This window comes from Zonotrichia leucophrys, chromosome 10 (genome assembly GCF_028769735.1).
Source record: "Zonotrichia leucophrys gambelii isolate GWCS_2022_RI chromosome 10, RI_Zleu_2.0, whole genome shotgun sequence".
In the NCBI taxonomy this organism is placed as follows: Eukaryota; Metazoa; Chordata; class Aves; order Passeriformes; family Passerellidae; genus Zonotrichia; species Zonotrichia leucophrys.
In genome coordinates this window covers 11,223,259-11,235,950 of record NC_088180.1, presented here as the reverse complement: position 1 = coordinate 11,235,950, position 12,692 = coordinate 11,223,259, and the positions used below count along the sequence as shown (strand labels likewise).

Genomic DNA, 12,692 nt, shown 5'->3' with positions numbered 1-12,692 from the left:
TTTAAATACTTTAATGCCTATATATTGAATATATTACACATATAAATAAATGTGTGTGTGTGTATATGAAATGTACACAAGGGATATAAGGAATTGTGTGGATGCCCTAACCTATAAGGGTCAGGAACAAGTGTAGCTGGATTTAAATTGTGCTTTCATTCCCAGCACTTGCAAGGCTTAACCTCATCAGTTTTTAAGAGGACTCACAAAATCCAGATGTTATTTCACACATATACACATGTAAAATAGCACAACTTACCCCCATAGATGCAGCTAAGCACAGAGATCAGCAGGTTTTTCTCACTTTATGCATTGGTCTCACCCCCCAAGGAAATCCTGGCAACCCTACAAAGTACCTCTTAAGCTTTAATACCACCACTACATTCTTGAGGTAACAGCTATGACCGGGATAAAACTAAAGTTATTTAATTTATTTCTGCTGAAGCATCTCCACATGCATTAATTGGGGCTTAATCAGGCTAAAATCCAGATCCCTTTGAATTCCTGAATGATACAGGGGCACTTTAACAGTGTAGCTGTGTATCATCCAGAACAGGAGCTCCAGAAGCAAAGTTACTGGGATGTAAAATTAGGAACAGCTCACCACAGGACTCATCTCCCATGGAGGGCCAACTGTCAAAGCAAACTGCACAGCAACACTCATTCCAGAGGTCTGCAAAACACACTGGAAATGTTTCTTCACTGTAAAAGGCTGTGTACTTACGTTGGCTCTTCTGAGACTGTGACGGTCTCTTCCATTTCATGGGCCTGTTTAAACCATGGCAATTTTGCTTCCACAGGACTTTTTTCTGGTAGAGGACAAAAACTCAAAACATTCAGTAATTTCTCCAAAATCAAAGCAATATGTAAATGTCAGCATTAATAATTTCAGAATTTCACAGTTGACGTTGCTTATTGATCTAATGCTTTTGCAGATATACAGGATAATAACGCAAAAACTAGTAGAAAATTTCATCATGCTGTTTGAGCTCCATTCTTTGTTTTAAACTTGCAGAAATGGAGAAGGAAAAAGGAAAATAGTTTGAGTATAACTTAATGAGCTGCTGAGTCATATTGAGAATGTTGACACCAGGACAACACATTTAATTTAAAACAAACAAGAAAATCCCAGGTGATAGATATGGAGTTGCAATCCCATTTCAAGTATTATTGAATACTTGAGTACTTTTCATTCCCATTTTTCCCCATGTTATTGAATCCTTTTCATTCCCATTTCAAGTATTATTGAATACTCCTCCTCCCTGTGTTAAGCTCATTAATTCTGGTTTTCCCAGTTTGACCAGACTGTATAGATTTAGTTGGCACGTTCACTTCATGACAGTCTGGCCACATTATCAGCAAAAAATATCAGCAGGGCACTTTTACTAGCACCAATAATTAAAGTGCTTGTTTCTGCCAAAACTGGGAAAAAAACCCCAACCCCTAGTAAATTCCAGCTTCTGGCATTTCTGAAAAAGGTTACCAGGGGCTTTTAATTCTCTGGACAAAAAATACCGCGAAACAATAGCAGAGCCAGACAAAGCCCCGGTTACCTTTTGGCTTGTAGCAGGGCACTGGCACGATGCACTCCTCCTTGATGTGCAGCTTGAGCTGCGGGTTGCAGCCCCCGACGTGCTGCCCGCGGTGGTCGATGCACAGCACGACGCGGTAGCGCAGCCCCCGGCCGCAGGTCACCGTGCACTGGGGACACAGCGGAGCCCCTCAGCACTGCCCGGCAGCACTGAGGGGCTCGCTAAGGTTTTCCCACCGAGATGTAAGGGTTTGGCCCTGCGTCGCTAGCTGGGTAAGGAAAAGGTTGGTGATGGGGGAAAAAGGTGAAGTTTTGGGGATACAAGGGGGGCTTTTGGGGTTCTGTGAGGCTTATCTGGCTGAAATAAGAGTGGCTGTGCACTGAGAATGCACTCTGTCACAGTGGTGATTTTCAGTCAAGGCTGGGTCAGGGGAGCTGCATTTTCTGCACTCTGGTGGCGCTGATGTCATCTAGATGAACTAAGGAATTACAGGAGTGCTGGCCTATCTGACTGTATCAGATAACCACAGCCAGGGCAAGCTGGCTTAGGCTATTGTTACTGTAATGAAAGGTAAGAATGCTGGAAAATCACCCTTGCAGACTTGCCAGCCCCTGAGACAGACATGCCTTTAACTATTACAGCCAGTGAAATACTACATTTATCAAGAACTGAGACATAAATGACCTGACTGCAGAGGGGCCTGACCTCTGTCTCTAACTTCTGCATGCAAAGCAGGAATTCAACAGGCACAAGGAATTCTACATTTGCATTTTGCTCCACACAGACACGTTAATGTTTTGATTATCAGGCAGAACTGCTCAGAGCAAACTTTTCCCAGTACTATTGATTATCTTTCAGGGCTATACTTTTTTAATAGTCCTGTGCTAATAAATACATGGTAACTCAAGACCAGAGGCTTTCTTTAGAAAACAAGACAGAAGGTCCAAATTACTTCTCTACTTACTTGAGACCACTCCATTGCCACCCATTTAGGACAATCAAACAGATTGCAGGTCTGAATGACTTTGGGCTTTGGGGCATACATGCATTTCCATTCCTCCACTTGCAGTATCTCTCCATGGATGGTCTCCTCTACACACACAAAACTTCTCCTCTGAATACCACCTCCACAGGAAACTGAACATGCAGTCCATGGGTTATGTTCCCACCTGAAAAAAAACCCTCATAAGGCTCTTTCTTATTCCACTAACCTCTATTAAAAATGCAAAATATTGAGTCCAACCTTAGTGTCAATTAAACCTTACTGGTAGCTTGGTTGCTGGATTCTTACCACATACAAATACATTGACTCTCAGACCTACCTTGCATTATTCAAGGCGTAAGTTCATGTGCAAAATCAGAAGTAGAATTTTAAATGTAAGCATATTTCAAAACATAACTAAAACTCTTATTCTCTTATTCTAACACATAAGTTAGAAACTGTGAATATACTGAGTTTGATTGAACGAATTTACTTTCAAATAGTCTAAATCATCTAAATTGAATATTTTTGACAACTAATTTGCATGATCACATAGACACTGCCATTGTCAGAGACCAAGAAGCCCCTGTATTTAAGATACTATGAAGTCTGAAAGACAAAGACAAATCTGGATGCCCTTAAAAATGTGTTCCTGAAGGAATTTTTATGGGATTTCTAATTCTTTGGGTCAAGCCAGCCATTTCATACCAAACTGCTTTCATCCATAAGGACTGTGATGAAATTAAATTGTGGCAGGTACCATTTGGCTGGTCCTGACTGCAGTTCTGCAAGAGTTTCCCACCCTCATTAAAATTCCATTGAACGACCTTGTATTCACACTTTCCAGCTTGCTTCAAGCAAAAGGCAGCTGCTCATCCATCTCAGCTGCTTTGGCTCACTCAGCTGATTGCTCCTGCAGCAGGGCAATGCACAGATTAAGGAAAATTTAGGATTAGAAAAGCCAGTGAATCAGCAGAGCTCTGGGTAGCAGCCTCCAATAGAGAGATGAGAAACAATCTGCTGGGAAGAAATACCTTCAAAATGGACATCTATTCACAATCTTTACAGTAAAGATGGAAAATGTTGCACCATCTGAAGTGAGAAGGACATGGAAGCTTTTAGGCAACAAACTCAGTTTCATTCGCCTCTTAGCATGAATCCACATTTAAGCAATTACCTCTCAAAAAAACCCTAATTTCAATGATATCCTGCTCCTCTCAAATTTAGACATAACAAGCTTCTATTGAAGTATTTGTCTGTAGGTTCCAATGACACCCACACAATATCTCCTCACTCTTTACCTTCTATCTCTTCCTTTCTTTCCATCACCCTCCTGAATCAATGCCAAGCCCTTGGAAAAGATTGAGTCCTGCAGTACATCTTAAGGTTCATCAATGTCTTGTTAGTTAAACCTTATCTCTGCTACCACAGAGGCTCAGAAAGGATCATGAAAATAATTATATCTGTTCTGAACAATGGACTCAGTAAGGACTACAATATCCCACAAAATCAATTAATCAAGAGTAATCAACTTGGCTATCATAAAGGAAGTTATAATATCAGACTCAATGAAGAAAAGGCCAATAAATCAGAGCTGAATTTAAGCAATCTACTTTTTATGATGCAGCAGGTAAATCAAGGACACTTCCTATTTTAGGCTGACCTAATTCATTAAGCTGCCCACAAAAATATATTAATCATGCTTAAGCTCAAAGGAAGAATGAATATGAAACACAGAGCAAGCCATGGGACACCAACCATGGAGTACACTCAAAAGCATTCTGAATAAAGTTATGTGCTGAGATACTGATGTCAAATCACAATAACAAAGTGCATTTGAGGATCAAGAGTTACAGTCTTCTTTGACTTAAAGGAATGGCCAGTGTTAATTAATTTTCTTTTTGAAAATCCGGAACTAAAGAGCAATTAACTATTTAATGAATTAGCAGCTCATGGATTTATATATGCAAGGCTCACTGTGCTGTATGTAATATAAGGCTTGCAAGTGTTTATAGCATGAAGTTTTATAGTTGTTTTTCTTTATCTCATCAGTTTCAAACACACTCCAGATCCCATACTCCCACAAGAATTTTCAAGATGGAGTGAGGTCCATGGCTACTGGGGAAAAGGGGGGTCTTGGGCAAGCAGTCAAGGAGATACTTTCCAGAGCCCACAGCTGTCAAGGGATCCTCAACAGTCCAACAAGTCTGAAATAAATGGAGGCAGTCCAAAAGCTTTAAAAGAAAATTTTCATCCTGGGAAATTTTTCTATTTATTTCAAAAGAATTCTCCATCTGTAAAAATATTTCAGTGGGGCATTTACAACTGTAGCCACAGGAGAACCCTTTCAAGATCTTGTGGTGTGCACCACGACTTTCCCACAACTTCCTTGTGCGAATGGGAAAGCAGTGGTGCACTCCACAGGGCTGCCAGGCAGCCTCCACATGGCCCTGGTGCTGTGGAGGAGGTGAGATGAAGGAGGTGAAGCAGGCTGGAGCTGCACAGCTTTGCAATCCTGGAGCAGCCTGGATTGGGAAAACCCAATCCAATCCGGATTTGGGGTTTCCGTCTGCTTCGCAAGAACAATCCTGGGTCAGCATGCAAGAAACAGGTAAGAGAAGAGGAGAAAGCAGAAAGCACAGGGTAATGCATTCCAGCTCCTTGCCAGGCAACAGCACAGACAAATCCTGCTGCACTGAAGCAAGATTTGCATCCACACTGGAGCAGAGTCACCTCCTCCTGCAGGTAAACAAACTTTGAGCTGCTGTTTTCTTTCAGCAATTCCTGCAAGAGAAGGTGTTTCTATGTCTTTGTGGTGTTTCCTTACAAGCCCTCCCAGTACAACACAGCCCATTTCCTCTCTCCTTCCTGCTGGCACCAGCTCTGAGCCCTGCTTGGCCGCCTGCTGTTTTACAGCCCTTCCTCTGAAGCATCACCCAGGAAGACCATGATGCTTTCTGACAGAGCACACCGAGGTGCTGAAATGAGGTGGGACTCTGCCTGTGGTTCTGAGTGTTTGAAATAAGAGATCCTGCCCACAGCTTTATCACAGACATGATCTATCTCACCACGGTGTCATGCAAACGTGCTGAGCACAGTAAAGCACAGAAAGGGGGATTAAATTTCTCTTCCAAGTGGTCTCCAAGCCCTAAGTGGTTCAGAAGATGAAATACTCCTGTAAATACGTTAAGCTGAGTTCCAGGAGAGATCTGAAGTACAAAGGCATTGGCAGAAGAAATGGAAAGGGAGAGACACAGAATATAATTAGAGGACTCTACAGGATAAAGCTATAGAGGAAAAAAAAACCCATCTATGCATGAAAGCCAAAGTACATCACAGGACAGCAGATCCACAAGGACAAATTGCTACAGAAATAAACTATGACATTTATATCAGCTGTAATCAGTAGCTCCCCTAAGCTGTGCAAGTCTATGATTTCATTCTTATTACTTCATATCTTTACTTCTTTAGAAAAATACACATTATTCATTACATGACATAATAAAGCACAGGTTCAATTCACATAAATATGCAACCAACTCATCGACTATAATTCTTTACATTAAAAGCAAATGTGAACTCAGTACTCTTTAATCCTAAAATTCTTTCTAAAATATCTAAGGGTTCCTGAGAAGTTTTAAATCCTTGTAATTGATTCAGGTGTTAAAAATTAAAAAAAAAGTAACAAACTGTTCTTTGATGCCCTAACTTAAGGAAACAGATATTTCAACAATTTTGTATTTTGAAAGTGATGTGCCATCTTTGATGTCAATAAATAGTCTGTAGACCGTAGAACGTAAAGAGGAGAAGGATCAGTCCTCTCAAGAGAAAAAGAATTTCCAGAATCCTGCACATAGCAAGGTCTGTTTTATAAAATCTCATACACTGTCAAAAGAAAAACCTTTCAAGACAAGAATTCATACATGCATTTTAAAGATGATCTTCTCAGCACTACAGCCAGAGAAGGCTGAGGGGGACAACTGTTTATTTTAAAGACTTCACATTGGTATTTTCAAGAAGAGCATATTAACCTCTGACTGTTAAGCTAATCATCCAGAGCACACTAAAATAAATCACAAGATTCAGAGATGTTTACAGGACTCTTGTAAACTTAACCTCCTGTATAAAAAAAAAATTAAATCAAAATATGTCCCATTATCTTAGTACTGAAGTAGTATATTTGCAGTGAAATTGTGCTAAAGCTGACACATGTGCTGTCCTGGTTATACATACCGAGGAAGTGGCTGGAAGTGATCATAGGGCATGATTTCTTTAAATCCATCACTGTCAAAGAAAATAAATATTGCATCATTACTTCTCATATCCAAGACTGTACATCAAATACATACTTTTATGTGATCATGCTTGAAGTAAGCAATTCCCAATGTGAAATGCAGGAATCTTACTTCATTACACATGAGCCTTATGGTGAACCTTATGACTTGTATAATCTTACCTTTTCTGCATGGATAAAGAATTATTCACCATACAGCTTCTCTATTTCATGCCACCATAAAATATTAAATGAGCAAGCGTCCAGCAAAGAAATTTATTATCAGTGACCCTTTAGGTCTGTGTCACTTCATTAACAAAAAAATATTCACATACTTCTATCTGTAACAAAGACTGCTGAGGGACATGAGTGTCAGTGAAATAAATACATCACAAGATTAATCCTAGATAGGTTCTGAATACTGCTTAGGACCCTTCTAGAGCTGTTTGAACTGCATAGCACAGAGCAGGCATAAAGCTTTACTTCCAATGCTAGGAAATATGGTATTATACCCAGTAGTAATTTCCTTTTCCTGACTGTATAAGCTAAATTTGCAAGGTAAAATATAATTACACCCTTTCTTTCCCCTAATTTTCCCATTCCAGCTTTGGAATATTTGGCACCCATTGCCATCAAGTATTACTGAAGTCTTTCTGCTTCATACAGTGATCAACTCTCCAGGAAAAACTCTTGAAAGTCTGCACATCTATAACTGTTAGAGGTCACTATCAACGATTATGTTCAACAGGAATGAAAGGAAATGGACAGTTTAGCTATAGGAAATGAAATCCATTGAGAGTGTTTCCTTTTCTTGCATATAACTCTAGCTCAGCCAGCTGGCATATTAATGTGAGGTTCTGGGACTTGATACTGTGATGTTATTTTAAGATCCTTTAGCACAGCCAGGAAACCTCACCAGACAATCCAAAAGTTAGTTTGAAATACTGTAGTGCAATTCAATACAATTTATGTGTACTGTAGCCTTTACAATTTGGCACTAATATCCTGTGGCGTTTGTACCAAAGGATATTTACTTGGAATGATTTTTTTCTAATGCCTAGTTTTAAAAAACCCAAACAAATAGACCCAAGCTTCAATTACTAAATTGTCAACACTACAGTACCAACGAAGAACCAAACTTTTATGGAGGCAAATGAATAAACCAAGTTAAACCTGAATAAACCAAGTTGCACTGACTGGAGCTTCTGTCTGGCTGTTGAGATGTTCTGAACAGCAGCATCAATAAATCCAAGAGTAGGCAAACCCTCTGTCCTCCTCACACAGCCTCACAAGATCCTCACACTACTGCTGTAGTACTCAGAAACAGACAAAGCAGAATTAGCTCTTTAGTAAACTGACATTTACAATATCTCTGTATAAGCAAAATCTTCTCTTCTGCAGCACTGAAGAAGTGCCACACATCTACTGGCAGAGGTATCAGCCTTTAACAATGCAATAACCAACCAAGATTAAGTAGCCTTAAAGGTAAAAAGAATTGAAATTAGGTAAATACAGTTCCTGCTTCCTTAGTAACTGCCTGTGTCACACACAGATTTGTTTGCCATACAGACCTGGAAGGGCAGGGATCCATGTTGCATTCCTTCAGCTTGGGCTTTGGTTTCTTGTTTTCTGGGTGATAATGGCAGTAGTGGTCAGGAACAACACGCTTCAGACGAATGTCCACGCACTCAGCTGAATTGAGCTGATAACCTAGGGAAGGAGCAAAGTTAAATGTCGTTAATGGAGATAAAGTAAAACAGCCTTTTCTCCCCATAGAATTAATTTTCTGTCTTACTCTTTTTTGGTTTACTTTTAGACAAGGAAAAAGGAAATGCACAACCAGACCTTCATTTAAGGCAACTCAGCACAGCAGTTATATTAACCTGTCTTAACACTAAATGAGGTTCCAGCTCTTTATTTTACTGATTTTTTAAGCGTAGAGGCACACATATTTTCTTCTGATGCAGAAATACTTGTACTGCACCAGCTCACCTGTCAGAAAGCAAAACTATGAAGCCATATGGCTCTAGTACACGTTCCACAATGTATAACTGCCCTCCTCCAAGGAGGAGTTACCAGTATGTTGGAGAGCTATATTAAACAGTCATTCATGCTAAAAGAAATAAATACTTGAGACAGAAAGCCAGAGGAATTGAAGATGGGATCCAAAAACATTGCTAAGGAACTGTAGAAAACCAAGAAATAGATTCAAGAACATTCCGAGTTGAAGAGCCAACAAAAGAAGACTTGAACTAACTACTCAGTGAAAAACAAATAATAAAATATGTGTGGAGACTGGTTGCAAGAAAGGATCTGGGTTTTATAAACCACTAGGTTATTTTTTGGCTAAGAAAAAAAAGACTCATTCAAAAAAGCTTACTTGGACTTAAACTGAGGAGAGGAGGATGTTCTGGTATGTGTAAAGAAAAAAAGTTTTAGACCACAAGAATTAAAATCAAACCGAGTCAACAAACTAGCAGCACAAGTCCCTGTGCCTACTGAAAATGCTAAGTATCATGTGTCAGTGGCTTCAGTTGTGTGTCTCTTGGCTGATCCAAAGTGTCATCATGCATGAGAGTGATAACCATAAAGAACTAAGCAGTTCCAGTGCTCACAGCATCTATGTAATTTAGTTCTTGCAAGCACTGAAAGGACCCAGAAAAAATGTCATTTGCAAACAAGAGAAACAATTTTTAAACACTCATTCAAACTTGACTCTGCTTTCTGAGATGCCCCTTCCAACACATGGAGATTACAGAATTAAAGACAGAAGCAACATCCAAGTGAGGAATGGCAATGCACTAATTCCAAATCTCTGTAGTGAGGAACCTTTTCTTTCACTGCCAGTACCAGATGCCAAACAGACAATCTGGACGCTAAATCCAGATAAATCTAAGATAACAGGTTAAAGCCAGGCGGCTGCAATACAACTTCCCTGCATGCCATTCCTAACACTGCTACTGTCATGACTGAGCAGCTCAGTTTTTGTGCTTCCTCAGTTCCTGTCCCCACTGAGGACTGCCAAGCCCCTCTGACAAAGGTACCAGTTTTATATCCTAGGCAAGCAGCCACAAAGCAGGGCTTTGAACACCCTGGATGGTTTCAAAGAGATTGACATGTAGCTATAATTTTCAAACCATAACAGCAGTCTGAATAAGGCTGGATTTGAGCCAATACCTTTGAAGGTAAATATCTCCCTTGGGCTATCCAGTGTTTACATGCAGTCCTCAAAAGTAACTGTGATGCTTTATACTTCTTCCCTTGTCAGACAAGTTAAGGAAAAAAAATTATAAACACAGTGTGATGGAATCATCAGAGGATATGCATTGCCACTCAGAGCTCCAGCAAGGATCACACTTCATGAGGCCAAGTATCTCATAAGATACAGTAGTTTCCTGTGGGACTGCGTATCAGACACATGTATTGTCTGCATTTCAGATCACAGGGAGGTGCAAATGCCAAAATGGATGGTCCTTCAAAAGATCCCCAGACTCTGCTTGTACTTTAAAATCTCCCACTCTCTTTATTCATGCCCCAAGTAACTATTTAAACCACATTTGCACTCTCCAGAAAATCCCTGTATTGCTATCACCAGGGTCCTGCTCTGTTTTCCAGGTGACCTGGGCAATGCTGGCTGAAGGGAAGCTGCTATCTGCGGTGTCAAACACTCCTCCTACCATGAGCTCACACTTTTTTTGCAGAACCAGACATGACAGGCTGTGGGCTGGGCTGGATAACCAGAATGAAGCTACACTTCATCTAAGCTGCAGGGCTTAAATCAGGAGTGGATGCTACAATACCACATGTGCTGCTCCAGCCACCATCAGGACTAAATGTCTAAAATCAGCCAAAGGTACCGATAGCAGATGTTCTTTCAATTGTATTTACTTATTCTGCTTTCTGTAACTAATTCCTCAACTAAGTATTCTAAAACTCACCCTCATGTATACTACTGAGGCCAGAAATACTTTTTCACCTCTTGATTATTCTTATTTTAAAATCTCATCATGTTTCTTTGCTTTCTTTCCCCAAATATCCACTATGAGCTGCAATTTCCCATTTTGAATTTTGTATTTTTATTTTTTAGTTAATGTTCTTACTCAAATGAACATCAGCTATGGAAAAACATGATTTCCAGTGACAACATGTAAAAATCTCTATGCTGATACCAGTTTAACCAGCCTAGCTGCTGCTCTGTCATTTATTTTGCTGAGAAATTTCCAGTGTTCAGAAAAACACAAACATCTAACCACTAAAAATGCAGAACAAAGGTTGTAAATCAGCTCCTTTGAGTCTTGAGCTGTTATCACTGCTGAAGAATTGACATTACTTACCTCCTCCACACGTCACTGTGCAGGGGAAGAACTCTGTCTGTCTCCACTGGTGACTGATGGGTTGATAGAAGAAGAACTGAACCACACTCTCTTTTGATCCTGAGTACCTGGTCTGAAGAAATTTCCATTACAACACACATGTACACAGTGCTCAACTGCTCATGCCATTTCAAAACAGAGTTCATGCATAATAGCAGTGCAGGGTAAGATGATGACAGACAAAAAACTTCTAGAAATTTTAGAGTAGCCATCAAATTTAAGTTCCCAATAGCCAAATATTTGAATGTGCTTTGTTTTCTCAAATTATTCAAGGCATTAATGTGACCATTTGATTATCTATCCTCAAATAGCAAAGTTCTTACCTGTATTCTTTTGGTTTATCTCTTTGTTAACAAAAATTTTGAAATTTACTGCAGAAAGAAGTCTAAAAGTGATCCAAGCACACTGTCAGGCAAGTCTAGCTGCGCATGGTACTGGAGATGCAAAAGGAAAACAACTGAAATTCTATTTTTACAATGTGACAGGTAAAGCCAGGCAGTCTGATAATTCTGAAACTTCTGTCACTTCCAATGGCAAAGTGTATGAGTGCCTTCCTTTGGCAGTCAAATACTGATATGCTCCTACTTATAAATATCTTGATGTGTGATGCAAGCCACTGGTGTTCTGGATAGAAAAAAATTAAAATGACTGGAAATGGCCAGTGGCTGGATGAGCAATGTCTGAGGGAGATTGGAGGTGCTGCTGGAAGCAGTGCTCAGGTTCAGTAGGTGGCAGTCTGCAATTGGGTTAGCACTGCACAGGGTCACACTGTTACTCTTCCAGCAGAATTGAAAACAAAATTCCTGGACATTTTTACCATTAAAGACCCTGTGGTATTTTGCATCACAGGAAAGACATTAATCACATAACATTTTAATTTATTTGGATTTTCTTGGCATAAATGATCTCTGGACTGTAATTAGGATTTCTATCTTGCTAGCTAGAAGACTTTGTTGTATTGCTACAAGCTGATGGACAGCGCCGCTGTACTTGCAATAACTTTGTAGATTTGTTCATTCACACACCCCACCTTGATAATGAAATCTGCTCCAAGAGGTCCCTGGATCTTTATGATTTCTCTCTCTGTGCTCTTCTGAAATTCAACAGTTGTATTTTCAATGACAAATGTTCCAGGTGCATTGAAACTGTGCTCTCCCTTTTCTCCTTGTAGTGTTTTTGACTCTATAACTAAAGAAGAAACATGCCATTAGTAAACTTAAACAGCTTTTTGTTTTCAAGAAAGTCAGAAAGTAATGTTTACAACTTTGCCTTGCAAGTGCCAGCTGCATATGTGCAGTAAAAACACACCCAGAGAATCTGTGAGAATATTAACTGCTTCAGATTATAGGCTGATAGATAATTGCAAGACAAGTCAACACAGGAATATCTGTCTGAACACACTGTTCTTTCATACCAAAATTCTGAGACAGTTTTTCCTACACCAAGTGCTCTGTAACATTTGATATAAGCAATAGCTTGAGCAGGGAAAGCTGAAAGAAACTCAAAATTGATAGAATCAATATAGAGAAAAA

At 39.7% G+C, this 12,692-nt stretch overlaps 1 protein-coding gene across 5 annotated transcripts in view; it reads right to left on the bottom strand.

Annotated features, from left to right (window-relative positions):
- ADAMTSL3 (ADAMTS like 3) overlaps positions 1 to 12,692 on the bottom strand; it is a 174,702-nt gene that overhangs the window by 47,557 nt on the left and 114,453 nt on the right. For all 5 annotated transcript variants that reach the window (XM_064722091.1, XM_064722092.1, XM_064722088.1 and 2 more), the window contains 7 exons: positions 12,191 to 12,348; positions 11,122 to 11,233; positions 8,359 to 8,497; positions 6,748 to 6,798; positions 2,497 to 2,701; positions 1,554 to 1,701; positions 725 to 809 (listed from right to left, as the gene is read on the bottom strand). In XM_064722091.1, the coding sequence (XP_064578161.1) occupies positions 725 to 809; positions 1,554 to 1,701; positions 2,497 to 2,701; positions 6,748 to 6,798; positions 8,359 to 8,497; positions 11,122 to 11,233; positions 12,191 to 12,348 (898 nt within the window). The remainder of the gene's footprint in view (positions 1 to 724; positions 810 to 1,553; positions 1,702 to 2,496; positions 2,702 to 6,747; positions 6,799 to 8,358; positions 8,498 to 11,121; positions 11,234 to 12,190; positions 12,349 to 12,692) is intronic.